Genomic DNA, 15,319 nt, shown 5'->3' on the forward strand with positions numbered 1-15,319 from the left:
CAGCGCATAAATTCACCCAGCGGATTTCAGCCCACGTGCTGTTTGCTGGGAGAGGCAGCGCCGAGGCTGGATTTCATCCCTTTGGGTTTCTTGGCCAGCAGTCAAGCTCCTGACCCTTGATTTACTCGCAATCGGTCAAGAGCCACATGGCAGCTCCCCGGGCCATCTCCCACGTCACGCAGCGGCCTCGGGGCGGCCACCGCTTCTTGGTGGCACCTCCGAGAGGTGGCCGGGGGCTCGGTGGTCAGAAGTTGGAGGCTGGCCAGGATGAAGACCACCTCTCCCACGTGCAAGCACTGTGCTGGCCCCTGATAATTCTCCATTTGTCTCTTTGCTCACCTATTTATAGCAGGACACGTGGGGAGAGGCATGAGCAGCAGGAGGGCAGAGCGCGTGGTGGCGAGTGCTGCTCCTGAACCTCCCCGTGCGCACGTCCTGCCTTTGGGGTCAACCTGCCTTTGGGGTCAACCTGCTCTTGGGGTCACCCAGACCACCCCTTGGTGACACCAGCATTACAGACCATCACCAGCTTGGCCCTGGGGGTGCCAAGAACCACACGCAGCTGCGTCTCGGTGAGGTTTTACTCGAGGAATAAAGGTGGGAGAAGAGCGCAGAGGAAAAGAGCAACGTGAGGGATCGGGGTTAGCATCAGCCCTATCTGACATCTTCATCGGCGATTGCAATTAGGGACTTAATTTGCATGTTAATAACATTAGCAGGAGATGATAAACTGGAGAGGATGGGGGAGCAACATGAGCTGAAGGGGACTCTGGAGAGATCAAAAAACAACGAAGGATGAGCGACACCGGGTGCGCTCGCCGGGAGGGGTGGGCTGAGCATCCCAGCCCGGCTAAATCCAGCCTCATCACTCTGTCCCCTGCTGTGACACCGGTGTCCCAGTGCCCCAGCCCTGCCCCAGGCCAGTTGGAGGTCTGACAGCACCACCAAGTCAAGGGAAGCTCCGTTTATCCCACTGGTGTTATAATACAAATTTGGGAGGCGCGTGGCCATGCAGCAGCCCAGCACTAGGACGGGGCAGGAGTTTTATCACCCAAACGGGGATTAAAGTGGTTCCTGATGCACGAGGAGCCGGAGGCAGGAAGGGAGGAGGGAGATGCTCTGCAGTGATTTGTGGGCTGTTCCCGGGCCGTCCTCGCTGCCAGCTCTTGGGCAATGGGATGACTTTTGTTGCAAACTGGAAGAACGGGAGACATATGCGAAGGAGGGAACTCGCATTCCTCTCTCGTAAGAAATCCCTTCTCACTTTCCCCCAAATCGCTCGTACACCCGGAGCTCGGCCTCTCCGGGCTGCCTTGGACACCGGCCCCCCTCCCACGCCCAGATGACCTACTCGTCCAGAAATGGCCGGGGCGTGAGGCTCTCCTCCTCCCTGCCCACGGCCGGGGGGACCCTTCATCCTCCTCCTCCTCCTCCACCAAGCAGAGACGTGGAAAAAGCCAGATAAAACCAGCACCGGAGCTGATGGGACCCCGAGACCCCAAAACTCGCCCTTGGCTTCTCCAGGGCTGTGGGTGGCGAGGATGAGGCCCTTCACATTCATGGGGCTGGGATTTCACCTGGCCAGGATATTTGTCCCCCCCTTCTCCTAGCCACAGTGCAGCACGGCACGGGCTGGTTGGGGGCCCCCAAAATTTGCCAGCAGGAAGCCTGAGCCTGCCTGAGGGATGCACCAGGACGAAAACCACCTGCGCACAAACAGAGCCTGGATCGAAGCAACGCAGAGCCTGTGATCAGGGGGACTGCAGCAATCACCCCCTGCAGGAGCCTCCCTGTTGCCACTGAAGCCTAATGATGTCCCCTGCGACCTGCTGAACACCTGAGCCGACACCTCCCGGGGCAGGCAAGGCAAAGAGACCTGCACCCCACAGCACAGAAAGGCTCCTCCGAGCCGCTTTGCGAGGGGCAGAAAGCAGGGAGCTCAGCCCTGCCACCTGGCACAAAGCAGCCTCTCCATCCCGTGACCGTCACGAGACACCTCCCACCTCCACCTCCACCCCGACAGGAGGATCTGGAGAGCTTCTCACCAGCGAAAGGGTGAGGCTGAGACCTCGGGTGAAGACCTCTGCAGGAAATCTGGTGGTGCTGGGTGAAGCCAGACCCTGCGGGATGCTCACCATGGCAATCTCGGCTCCGCAGCGAGATCTCCACCTGATTTTTGCAGGGCAGCCTGCCCCACGGACAAACCTACAGCCGCATCCTCCCAGGGCACCCAAATACCAGCCGCTAGATTTGATCTTTCAAGCACCAGCGCCTCGCCCCAGGCAGGCAGCAAGACGATTATTAGGGCTCGAGGCAGCCCGACTTCTCCCCCTGTAAGCGCTGCCCCATTAAAGGCTGCGCAATTCCCACCGCGGCACCTCTCATTGCATAGATATTGGATTCGGGAAATACTTTCTGCCGCAGGTGAAACATTTTTTTTTCCTTTTTTTTTTTTTTTTTTCCTTCCCCGTGCCTGCCCTTTCAGATGAGAGAGGCTGAACGTTGTTTGCCGAGCTCGCTGGCTCTCGGAGGCAGGCAGCGTCTCCAAACGCCGGTGGAGAACACGGTGCACGATGCTAAAAGCAAATTTGCCGTCCAAAGCCACGGCTCTGCAATGCTCCTAGCGTTAGCTACAGCTTCTTCCCCGTCCCTCCGGGATGGGGGGAGCCCCAGCAAACAGCAGCAAAGCGGAGAGTGGATGAGAGGTGATGGGAGGAAGCAAACAGCCCCACGCGCCCACACCTCCCCGCGAAATAGCTCGGCGGCCCTGTCCGCGGGCTGGGGAGGTGGCGAGGAGGTGCTGAGGCCTCCTGGAGACCTGCAGGGCTTTAGGAGGAGTGCAGAGAAGGAGCTGTAGGGCTGGGAGCAAGGTAGGATGCCACCTGCCTTGCCATCACAGCCCAAAGTCCTCCTGAAGCTGCTCCTCGAGCTGGGTGAGCTCGGCACAGACACCCACAGGGGGACCACAAGGTTCCCAGATGCCACCATGACTGGGGACATGAAGGCAGCACCAAGCCCTGTTCCTGCTGCTCCTTCCTGCGTGGAACCAGCCCCAGAAGCCGCCCCGATAATCTCGTTTTCCAGGCTGTAAAATCCCTCCTGGGTTGCTGGGGCCTCACCGCGCCGCGCTTCTAATGGGCTCGGGGTCCTCAGTGGGGAATCGCGCCCGGTTTCTGCAAACTATTATCTAGCCTAATTCCCCCCATCCCATCACTTAAGGATTTACAACACGGCCTCCCTTGAAACGGTTTCTGGTAAATTCTTTGACAGCCCTTCTGGTCCTCACATCATCCTCAGGGTCAGCGGTGCATTAATGGCCCCGCATTTACGCGCCGGGTAACTCACTCCCTGGCAAGCCACTTCATTTGTGCTTTTTAAATTCAGGAAGCAATTAATAGTTGCCACAAAAGCAACGTCCTTCTCCTGGGCCAGTGCCATCGAGTCCTGACTCTCCTTGGGGAATTCGGATGCTGCTGTGGTCCTCCAGAACAGGCCAGATTTTGGCTGAGGACGCAGGGCAGGAGCCAGGTGGGTTACGGACCTGGTTTCTTCTTGGGGTTCTTCGCCTTTATTGCTTATAAATCAGGCTGTGAAAACTCTCCTCTGTTTGCTTGAGCTCAGCAGACATCTTCCACAAGAGTGGGATCTGCAAGGTTAAATCCTGATGCTGGGAGGTGCTGGGGAATCTCCAGGCACCTGCTAACCCGGGGGGGTGGGACTCTGCCTTCCCCAGCCACTTAAAGGGAGGAGTTCAGGAAACAGCACGAATAACACCAAAAATCACCTGCTCACCCCAAAAACCCCATCCCTGGAGCCCAGCATCACCTGCTCACCCCAAAAACCCCATCCCCAGAGCCCAGCATCCTCCACTCACACCATGCAGCTGCAGTACAGGAGGCAGCAGCATCTTCCCAGTGGTTCTTCCTCCTTCCCGACCACGCAGCCATCTCCCTGGATGGAAAACCCTCTAAAGCCACCCTCTGGCTGCCGAGCTGCCCAGCTTTTAGGACATGAGCTCCCTTTCCACGCCGACCCCCTCACAGCCAGCAGCAGCAATGATTTCCAGGCGTACCCTCCGCTCGAGACTCCCAGCAGCTGCAGCCCGACCCATGCACATCCTCTCCCTAATCCTTCCCCCCCCCCCGGCCCTCTCCAGCCCCTGGCTTCTATTATTTTCTGGCAGGAGCCAGCACCACGTTAGCCCCCGTGCGCAGCCCGAGCATCTCTCAGCACATCCCCGACCTGGCTCCGAGTTACAGACGAAACGTTTGTGTAACAGGAGAACCGGCGAGGGCCAATCGCCCATTAATATTTTAAACCCCCGCTAATTCTTATTTAACGAGCCGTCCAAAGGGCCCCTCGTAATTGCTCTGTACAGCCCGGACCGGTTATTTATTGATAGGGAGCGCCTCTTCCCGGGGGGTGGCCGTGCCCTCCTGCTGCAGGCCAAGCAGCAGCAGCGAGACAAGGACCAGCAAACCCCACTCAGCTCCCCTGGATTTAGGAAAAAGTCCTGAAGCCCTCGGCACGAGGTGTTTTGAAGCACTGAGCCGGAATATCATCTGTGGGGATGCTCCCAATGCAGCTGCATCGGGTGCACGTGTCCTAGTTTTGGGGTAGAGGTCTCCAGATTTGGGACCAGCACGTTGCTGGCAAATGGGGGCACAAAAGAGCCCTGGTTTCTGAATCCCTGATCCCAAAACGAGGTGGGGAAGCACCCCTGGGCCTGAGCTCCCTCTGACCTTGAAGCTGACACATCATATGATACGTCCCAAAAAACGACGGGCTCCGCTCGGAGCTGACACGCGGCGGGGACGAATTTAACACCCGGCAGCGCTCCCGATCCCACGGGAGGAATTCCTGGCGGGGGTTCAGCGCTCGCCCACCCCCGCGAGCAGCCGAGCACCACCACATCGGGGCTCTGGGACCTCGTCCCCCCTTCCTGCGGGGACACACGCTGCCACCGACGGCCGGCAGCACGCGCGGGGAGCGGTCCCACCATGGTGGGTGGAAGGAAAAGGTGCTGATCCCAAATGCCACCACTGGTTTGAGGAAGGTGTTTGGATACTCCTGCAGTTAATGAGCTGCATCGAAGAGCTCCCTGGGGAGAGCAGGGTGCTGGTGGGCATCAAAAGAGCAAGCACTTGGAATTGGGGTGTCCGAAATGGGCAGCTCTGTCCATTTGGGACTTCCCAAGCCGTAAAAAAAGCTTAGTGCTGGCCATTTTTTGGAGGGGCGCAGTGCAGCCAAGCAGTGCCTGGGGAGGGCAGGGGGCAGGCAGGGTGGGAGAGCATCCCCCAGCAGTGAGCCAGACCCTGCTGCTCCCTCCTCCTCCTCCTCTTCCTCCTCTTCTTCCCCTTCTGGCCGGCCCCAGCCCCAGTTTTTGGAGCGCGAGGACTCAGCGCTGCCCGTGCTGCTGCGGGGCCCCGAGCCAGCCCTGGCAATAAGCTCAGGATGAAAACATCAGCTCCGAAACGCAGCAACGGGGAAAACAGACGGACGGACACGTGTGCACGGCCGGGGGCTCCTGTGCTCAGCAGAGCTCCTGCGCTCTTTTTTGGGGTGATTCAGGGCACCTGGGGGATGCTGCGCTTGTTTGGGGCAGGCTCCCAATAAGCAGGACGGGCAGGGTTTGCTTCCAGCCCCAGGATGTTCTGCTCCTGGTGTTTTATTTCCAGCCCTGGTCCATCCACGCCGTTGGTGATGCTCGTGGGAGCAAAGGAGCGTGGCCGTGACCACAGGTGCCCCCGGCGCTAAGAAAAGAGCAGGTCGGGAACGCCAGCGTGGAGGCGACGGGGCCGGGGCCAGGCCAGGCGCGAGAAGCCAGAAAACGTCGTCGGCTATTTTTATCTGCAGGGCCCAACACTTAATACTCTCCTATCTCCCACAAAATGTCACTCGAGCGCCGGCCGAAAGTTTACACCGCTCGCAGACAAGGGCTGAAACCCGAGCCCGTAATCCCTGCTCCAGTCAGAAGTTTTAGTGGGATTCGCAGCGTCTGGATGGAGGAAGATGAGGATAAAAAAAATAAAAAATAAAAAATCTTTTCCCCTGAGAAATTAGAGCAGGGGCAAGGAGAGATGGGACAGGTGGGTCCCCCCTGCCCGCCCAGGACCGTGTCCCTCCGTGGCCTGCCCCATCTGTGGGATGCCAGCATCACCCCCTACACACCAGGCACATCCAATTACTCCAAATGCCGCCCCCTCCCTCCCACCAGAGGCTCCCCTTGCTTAATAAAGGCACGGCAGGGCCAGGCTGCTTTTAAGGGTCCCATCCTGCTCCCCTTACACCACACCAAACCCATGTGCGTGCAGCAAGGGAGGCAGGGGAAGCAGCTCGGCGCACGCAGATAATGGATGCTGACGGGGGAAAGCGGCTTCGCCGGGCCCAGAAACCACCTCCTGCAGAAAGGAGCGGGGTAAAAACCCTCGGGAATCCACCGCCGAGGCGAAAACCCACATTCCTGGGATGGTCGAGAAATGACCACATCTATCTCCCTCCATCTCCGGTTTCTGAAGCATCGCCGTCCAAGAAACTTCGGTGGATTGGACGCAGTTAAACGAACGCACGCAAAAAAAAAAAAAAAACAAAAAACAAAAAAAAAACACAAAACCAAACCCTTAGAGCTGCAAATGGAGCGATCTCCCCAAACATCTCTCATATTTTCAAGGCTGTTGAAGAAACGCACGTTTCCGCGCACGCGCACACACACTTTTGCGGACACATTAAAAAAAATAAAAAATAAAAAGTGCCCCGAGGGATAAAGCCATTTAGAACGACTTAGGAAACGCAAAGCACAAAAATCCTGTAATTATTGCTCTGCCAAGGGCTTGTCAGTTTGAAAATCCCCGCTCTTGAACCACTAATCCACGTGGAAAAGGAAAAACCACGCAGCTCTCAGCGGGATGTGCCGGAGGCTGACTTCTGCTGCGCTTTTCCAGCGCGAAGGCGACCGGAGGGGAAGGCGTGGGCTCGGTTCTCGTTTCGTTAGCACCTTTCACCCACAACGAGCCCAAATTGAATCCTTTTCCCCCATGGATGGAGCTGGAGGCAAAGCGAGGGGTCACTCCCCACGAGTCCAGGCTGGGACCCATGCTTTGCGGGTGCCGGGATGGGGAAGGAAGGAGTGGGGTCGGTGTCTGGAGGCAGGAGTGCCTGAGAGAGGCGAAAATAAATCAGCTTGGGCGGGGGGATGTTGAGTGTAAAAGCCAAAGATTCAGGGAGTTCCTGGGATTTTTGTTCCGCAGTTGGAAGTAACATGAAAAGGCACTGCTGGCAGAGGAGTCGTGCTTTCCTGGAGGAAGGGGCCGGGCCATCCCGGCAGAGCAGCCAGGCTCGTGGCGTGGTGTGCTGGGGGCACATTGAGTCCCCGCGCCCAGGTGAGGGTGGGGGGCACCCATCTTTTTGTGGCCATCACAAAATGGTCCCACGAAGCTAGCTGCATCCCCATCTGCTCCCCAGCTTCACGCTTCCACCATCCTCGCTCCAGCCCTGCTTAACCCAAATTTTCCCATCTCGGACCTCCCCTCCCATTTCTTTCTCTGAACCCATCCCCACAGCCCAACCTCCCCCCAGCGTGGGTTTTTCTTTCCTGAAGGCGAGGCGTGCAGGAAGCCTCTCCTCCCTTCTGGTTAACATCCTGGTTAACCTTCCTCGGGGCAGAGCTGAAGCGAGGAGCTCGGACTCGGGAGCCCAGGCTCCAAGACTTTAAACCTCATTAAACTTTTAAGCCGGTCCGCCGAGGGCCAGCCCGTTGTAATTACGGATGCAGAAGGAAGGAGCAACGTCCACCCGAGCATCAAGAAGACTCGAACAACGCTTAATAGCTTTCCTAACATCGCTGTTTAAAAGATGCTGCTCGATACCACTCCGGCGCCCTGCCCAGCAGCGGAGATGCTGAGCCATGCATAATTCAGTACTGCACTTCATGGCCAACCCAGCTGGCCACCAGCAAAACCAGAGGCGCGCGAGCCCGAGCCTTCCCACCCCAACGGAGGCCACGGGTGCCCCAGCCATGAGGACAGACCGGTTCATGGTTGCATTTCAGGGGAAAAAGGGGCTCAACACCAAAACCAATGGGCAAGAGTTTTGGGGTTGTGTCTTGACAAACATCCAGGTCATCCAGCCCAACACCTCCATCAACATCCCTGAGTCTGGTCATCCAAAGGGGTCAAAGCCATCGCTGTGGGCAGGGCTGCGAACGCAGTCCCTTTTCCATGTGTTTTTGCCCCATTCTGTTTGGACACGTCACTGCAGAGGTTACTGGTGGTTTGCATACCCCAGGCACTGCTCCGCAGGAGCGCACACTGAACAGAGCCCGTGTGTGCGAGCAGAAACGCCGGCAATCAGAGCATCCCTGTGCTTTCTGGGTGTGTGGTTAGGGGGAAGAAATAACAACCTCGCCTCTTTCTAATAAAAACCCGCCGCGTCTCAGAGCTGCCTTTGGGTCCCTCACCCCGCTTCTCTCCCCGCTCCAAATTCTTCACACCAGCCGCTTCCCCGAGCTTTCAATAACACACACAAAGCTCCAGCCTCCCTCTCGCTGCTTGGCTGCCTTGGGCAATACTCCGCAGCGAGAAATCAGCACAGAGTGGGGTGTCCCCAGACCGGGGCAGGGACTGGGAGCCCTCACAGCGCACAGACTCCGGGTTTATCCAAGGATCTCCGCAGCACCAGCCCGAGGAGAGGCTGCAGGCCCCGAGGAGATGAGTGACAACCCAATAAAGGTCTCCTCGGCGAGGCAGCATTGCCTCTCGGCGTGCTTTTCCAGCTCCCTTGCGGGGCAGGCTCCAGCAGCCTTGCCCGGAGGGGTTTTTGGGGCCGGGAGGTGGCGGCGGTCGTTCCCCAGGAGCACCGGGGAGGGATTTTGCACGGTGGCGGCGGAGGCGGAGGACAATGGGCAGAGGAGCGATGGTCGCGTGAAAAGGGATTTGTTCCGCTGTCAAGGACAGAAAGATCTCCCCAGGAGCTGCTCTCGGCAAAAAGGAGCCCACGAAGGAAGGAGAGGGGAAGGGAGAGCAGGAGACGGTGCGGGATCAGCGCCGGGCCGGGATGGGTTTGCAGAGCACCACGGCCAGCCAAGGACACCTCCACCAGCCTGCTCTGCCCTGCCCTAAACATCAGCATCAGGCTGTGGTTGGGCTGTCCCCAGTCCCCTCGCCTCAACCCTGCCCACGGAGCCCAGGAGAAGCCATCGCCCCTGCAGCACAACCCCTCTGGTCAAAGGTGGAAGACACAAAGGCAAACACAGCAAAAAAATAGGGAAATCTGGAGAGGGGCTGAGAATTAATGCCCAAGCAAGGCTCCCAGGCAAGATGCTCAAAGCACTTGTGATGGTGATTGAGCCCTCGTTGGGTATATTTGTATTTCCAGCTCTGTTTGATGGGCAAAAACGCTGAGGGTCAGCGTTTTCCTACGTACTCCCGTGGCCCTTCGTAGCTGAGCCCAGCCTGGACGGAGCCCAGCAGCAGAAGCATGCCTGGAGGGGTAGGAAAGGCTGAGCCTCCGCGGAGAGGAGGCAGGTGCAGGCACACGGCGTGCTCGGGACACTGACGGCTTGCATCGAACGTGACACGACTTCACCCCGCTATGGAGAGACGCACGCACCCCTCCTGAAAAATCTGGCCTTTTGGGGAGGAAAAAGATATTTTCAAGTTCACAGCCTATGAACGGTGGGGCAGCTGAAAGACCACTGGCAAATGAGAGAAATTAGAATTTTGTTCACAAGAACCAAGCAAAAAAATATATAATAAATAATAATATTAATGAAATTCCAGGAGAAGGTGCCTGGGAAGCCCTGGTTTGGCTCTGTCCAGGCAGCACCTGGCCGTTTGCTTCCAGGTTAGAAACACCAATAAATAAAGCTGGGCTTGCAGCGTGGGCATAGACCTTCACACGCGTCTGTGCGACGCTTGTGATTTCAGGGAGCGCTCCTAAAATCAGTGGTGGATACACCAAAAAATCAGATTTCTCACGAAAACACATTCACAAAAATATAAATACGGATCTGGGGTCAGCCGCAGGGTTCCTCCCTGCGGAAATGCAACCATTCTCTGCCTGCTGTAAAGCAGTTGGTCACGCCTGTTACGGAGGTGCTGTTCTCTTAAGCCGCAGGCAGAGCCCTCCGTCCCCGTGCTGGTGCCTGCACCCCGGGGCTGTGTCTGCGAGGGCACGAGCCCGAGACAAAGCAGAGCTCATCGAGCACCTCCAGGAGAAAAATCCCCGCGCTCCTCGCCCCTTTCCACCTCCTCTTCCTCGAGCATCCTCTGGACTGGGGGTGTCTCTAACACCTCCCTTGGTATTCAGCACAAGTGGGGAAATGCTGAATCCAGAGCCAAAAATGGTGAAAATTGGAAAAAATTCCACCGGTTCTGGCCACCCCACAGAGGTGCCAAGGCCGTGAGGTGCTGGGCTCGGCCACGAGAAGCCTCAGCTCCGTCGCTCACAAGGCTGCCGCTCCCTCGCAGGCCGTTAGGTGAAATGTTAATTGTAAGGCACGAATCTAATTACAGGCACCAGAGCCGTTCTCCTCGTGGGGACGGGGCTGAATTCAGAGAGGGGATTGCTACAGGAGAAAAGGCCGGAGGGGATGGCGAGCAGGGAGGAAGGATGGGAAGGGTCGGAAGAGCGCAGAGGGGAAGGGAGAGACTGGCCAGTGGGAAACCCACGTTTGCACTGTCATCTCCAGAGCCCTCTTCTCTGCCACCAGAGGCATGAAATTCCCATTTTACCCAGCCGAGAGAGGGCAAAAGGCTGTTCACAGCCAGCAGGGTCCCCGGAGGTTCCCAGGTCCAGGCAGCAGGACCAGCCTGCCCTAAGCGTTCAACACCAGCACCCTCGTGCGCACCCGGCTGCGGCATCCCAGCCCCACGGCCCCTTCCCAGACAAAAATACCAGGTGTGATTTCCCAAACCCATCTTTAAAGGCTTATTCACAGGCGTTTCCCTTCGTGCACGTGGAAGAAGCTCGCTTTGCACCCGTGTGACGACTCGGGTGGATTCCGGACCTTCACCTCCCAAACTTCGCGACGGCGACGCGGGAGCTGGCAGCGGCGCACGGAGCTGTCAAGAGGCTCTCCGACAGCCCCGGTGTCACACAACTGCCTCCCCCAGCATCACACAACTGCCTCCCCGGCCCGGGGAGCCCCGGCACGGCGACGGCAGCGACGTGGGGCTGCTGTGGGCGCCCGCATGCCAGCCTGCTCCGAGGCGTGCTGGCCATCTGCTCCCGCCCGCCGCGGCTGGGGACGTGCCAAGCAGGCACGCCGGCGCCGCGCTCCCCAGCTGCGCCCCCGTCACGGCCACGCCGCTGCTCGCAGCCCCCCGGGGGGTTTTCCAGAGCCCACCCTCGCCTCCGGCATCGTCCCATGGTGCTGGGTCCTCCCCACGGCTTTGCTGGGCCATTGTAAATCCGACGGACGGGGAATGGGTTTGGGAAGCCCCTCTCCTCCCAACTCTACGGCCTCGCTTCCCTGTTCGTGGCCAGGCTCCACACTGTCCCCCCCCCAAACCTCCCTCCCACCCCCTGGGTCACTCTGACACCCTGGGGTCAGCCAAAGCGAAGCCTGGACCTCGTCACCCATCCAGGTTTGGACAAGTGCCGGGGTTTGGGATGTTCCGTAACAAACGTCCTCTGCCCCAAATCCGTGCCGTCCCGGGGGTGCAGGTCGAGAAGCCCCCCCAAAATGGCTCTGCCCAGCCTGGGGGGCACTGGGGACACTGGCCACCAGCCCCTACCTTCCCCCACAGCCACCCCAGCTCCTTGGGAAATGCCCCAAGGCGCTGTCGAGCCCTGGCCCAGCATCCCCGCTCTTTAATCCATCCCTCCGCAGGTCCCCGACCTCTTCACGAAAGATAAAGAAATGCAAAACATCTGTTTTAATAAATGATTCATCGATTTCTACGGCCCAGCAAGCCAGCCGCTTGCTTAAAGCCGCCCCGTAACACTTTCCACGGGTGTATTTATAACCAAAGGCACAACCCGGCCGCCTCGTGCTCTGTCCTTAACCCTCGGCAGCCTCGTTACCACCGGAGCTCAGGCGGGGAGCGAGGACACGCGACAGAAAACACCGCACCAATTCCTCCTCGGTAAAAACCCCCCCAGCAGCCGCCATCCGGAAGAGCAATCCCTTCTTTTAATTAAAAATAAAACAAACCACTACGCGTCACTCGGAAGGATCCTCGGCACTGGTTTCGCATGAATTTCCAGCCCGCGGGACACTCGGCGCACGGAGCATCGATCGCTGCCACGACGCACCAGCAGCAATTCCCAGGGGTTTTCCAAAACCTCGTCCTCTCCATCAGCACCAGAGCATGGGCATGGTGCTGCGGGACTTGGGAGAGCCCAGCTGGGAGAGAAGAAGCAATTTGGACAAAAAAATATATATTTTTTTTTTCCTTTTTTAAAATTATTATTAATTACAGCCACCGTAAATCTCAATAAAGCCGAAGGGAACAGTGCTCCACAAGGGCTCTGCTCCACGTCCTTGATGTCCCCAACCCCAGGGAAGGTGGTGACGATACCATCGTGGTCACCTCACCTTCAGGGCTGAAATCTTCACCCCTGGGGGAAGGCGCTGCCGCAGAGCCCAGGCAGAAGTTACCAAACCCGGGAACACCCAGACCAAGCCGTGCGCCGCCCGAGCTCGCAAATATTTATGACTTCTTTTTTTCCTTTTTGCAATCGTTCTCATCTGTCCCGATGGCACCGGGTGCTCTGTCAGGCAAGGCGCACAGCGAGAAAGAATTTATTTTGTGGATGAGAGACACGGGAGGAATATTTTGTGTTGGAGCTCCCAGCGTTCGGACACGCAGGCAGCAAAACCCGTGCGTGCCGTGAGCGGGAAAGGCATTTTTGCAGCAATATTTTCCCCTTTTCCCCCTAACGGGAACAGCTCCGCGTGCTCCAGAGGTACTGGTAAAGCAGAAAACGCACATTATATTGTATCGGAAAGCTATGAGAACCGGTAGCTGAATTTCTATGGACTGACAAGCTGCGCACACCAAACTGGGCAAATTTTTGCCGAAAAAAAATAAAAAAAAGCTGTACTGCGCCGCGGATCTCCCCCTTCTACTCCAGCGGCAGCTAATTCTTCCGCTCTTTTGTAAACATTCGAAAACAAGGTCGCACGCACAAATTCTGCTTTCAATTTTCCTTGTATCCATAGTGATTAAACTCAGCCCCACAATACGGGACTTAAAGGGAACTCGAAGAAGGCGCCGAGCAGGGCTGGCCCCGGTGCTCTCGCCGGCACGCCGAGGGCCGGAGGCGAGGACGCAGCCAACGGGGGCTTCCTCCACCAAAAGCCCCCCTGGGAGCAAAACCCCAGTGCTGAAATCACCGTGCCATCACCGTCCTGAGGGACCCAGCCCCAATCTTCACCCTCCCCAAGAAACAGCCAGCCCGGAGGCACCACGAGCGCTACGGCTCCAGCAAGGGGACGCGGGGGGATTTGGAGGACACCGCGGCCTCTCCCGGCTGCGCATGGGCCCAGGCGTGAGTTTTGCAGGGAAAGGAGCCCCCAGCCCCACGGCGTGGACGTGGGGGGCTCTGAGGGGGCCCCCAGCAGCTCCCCATGGGGAGCAGGGAATAGCTCAGCCAGCAAGAGCAGGACACAAAAAAAAAAAAAATAAAAAAAATCAGCTGCAGGAGCAGGAATGCTCAGCAGCCATCTCCCCATCCGAACTGGGGAGGTTTTTCTTTAAAATAAAGATTTTCAAATTCACTTTTTTTCTTAAATTCCAATCATCTCCCTCCCGCAGGCACAAATCAGCTCCACGCTTTCTGAAGGGCACCTCCACCCGAATCCCTGCTCCCCCACGCAGGGAGAGCCCCAGCCCCAGCGGGGCCCCCCCTGCGCCGTGCCTCAGTTTCCCCACACGGGTGTGGGAGCGATCGCATCGCCCTGCTGGGGGGGGGATTAGGGAAATTGCTGCATGTGGGACGGGGCTCGGGCAGGACACGGCGTTCCCCGGCAGATGCTCGGTAGGAAAATAAAGCCGGGGGACGTTGGAAAAGGATTTTTCCCTTTGCCTGCGAATTCCTGGTCTCCCGACAAAAGGCTCCTAAATCCCCAAAGGCAACGAAACACCTCAAAAAAATGGAAAACCGAGGGGGGGGGACTGTGAAAGAGAAACAAAACCGGAGATGCCAACACCACGGGGACGGAGAGACCAGGGCTTGGAGCAGCCAAGGGGGGTCCCCGAGCACCCCGCGCTTTCGGCGGTGGGAAGGACCAAAAATTTGGGGTGTCGGGGCTGGGATGGGAGGGGAGGGGGGGGGAGCACTCACTTCTCGTAGTCCAGCTTGCAGTAGAGCTTCTTGTCGCGGTAGAAGCAGGTGGTGTGCAGGGGCTCCTTGCACGACGCGCACTGCACGCACTGCTCGTGCCACAGGCTGTCGTTGAGGCGCAGCAGGAACCGGTCCGAAATGACCCGCTGGCACCCCTCGCACACCGAGCGGGGGGGCACGGCCCTGCCTGCGGGGAAGGAGCCGGGGGGGGCAGCGTTGGTCCGGGGGGGGAAAGGCTGGGGAAAGCCCCTGTCGCCGCCGCCGCCACCCCCGGGGATGGGCATCAGGGGAAGGCAGGGCAGGGGGGTCGGGGGGGTCCCTATGGGTGAGGGGGGGGTACCGGGGAGCTGCTCCCGGTCCCGGGGGACCCCCGTGCTCGGGGGGAGCCGCGGGGGGGGGGCGAGGGCCCCGATTTCGTTCCTCTCGGGATGGATGCGGCTGCGGAGGTGGCGGTGCCGGGGAGCGGCGTGAAAACGAAGGGAGAAGAAACGAGGGGAAATCACCGCCGGGAGGGGCGGGGGGGAAACCTCGGGGTCGGGAGGGGCTCGGGGGGGCCGCGGGGAAAGGCTGTTGGGGGCGAGCGCGGAACGAAGCGGGGGCTGCTCCCCTGGCTGACACCCCCACCCCCTCCCCATCATCATCATCATCATCATCATCCCGGCGGGGCCAAGAAGCTTTGGGGGGGGGCTCCCCGACTTACCCAGCAGCGAGGGGAAGGGGGCGTTGGGCTCCAGGGCGCTCTGCAAAGTCTCCTCCATCTTCAGCCCGTCCAGCATTTTGGGGAGCCGGGCCGGCCGGGGGGGGGGGGGGGGCGCCTGCCGACACAGCCCCGCCACGCAGCGCTCAGCCCCCGGCAGCGGGCTCCCGGGGGCACCCCGAGCCCCGTTATCCCGGTCCCCCCCCCCCACACCTCCTCGTACAGCCGCCGCCCCCGGGAGGATGCGGGGCAGCCGTCGGGGGGCTGCTGCCTTGGGGGGGGGTGGGGAAAGGGGGCTCGGCCGCTTACCTGCGGAGCCTTCCTCCCCGGGGA

The 15,319-nt window shown here is 59.0% G+C and overlaps 1 protein-coding gene across 2 annotated transcripts in view; it reads right to left on the bottom strand.

Annotated features, from left to right (window-relative positions):
- The window catches only part of LMX1A (LIM homeobox transcription factor 1 alpha), a 29,979-nt gene that overhangs the window by 12,303 nt on the left and 2,357 nt on the right, over positions 1 to 15,319 (bottom strand). Inside the window, exons 1-2 of one of the 2 annotated variants that reach the window (XM_068690717.1) lie at positions 14,990 to 15,264; positions 14,290 to 14,476 (exon numbers count right to left, since the gene is read on the bottom strand). In XM_068690717.1, the coding sequence (XP_068546818.1) occupies positions 14,290 to 14,476; positions 14,990 to 15,065 (263 nt within the window). In that variant the 5' untranslated portion in view covers positions 15,066 to 15,264. Of the gene's footprint in view, positions 1 to 14,289; positions 14,477 to 14,989; positions 15,265 to 15,319 lie in introns of those variants that run through there. The other variant, XM_068690718.1, reaches the window with a different exon arrangement.

The sequence above is a fragment of the Anas acuta genome, chromosome 8 (assembly GCF_963932015.1).
Source record: "Anas acuta chromosome 8, bAnaAcu1.1, whole genome shotgun sequence".
NCBI classification, from domain to species: Eukaryota; Metazoa; Chordata; class Aves; order Anseriformes; family Anatidae; genus Anas; species Anas acuta.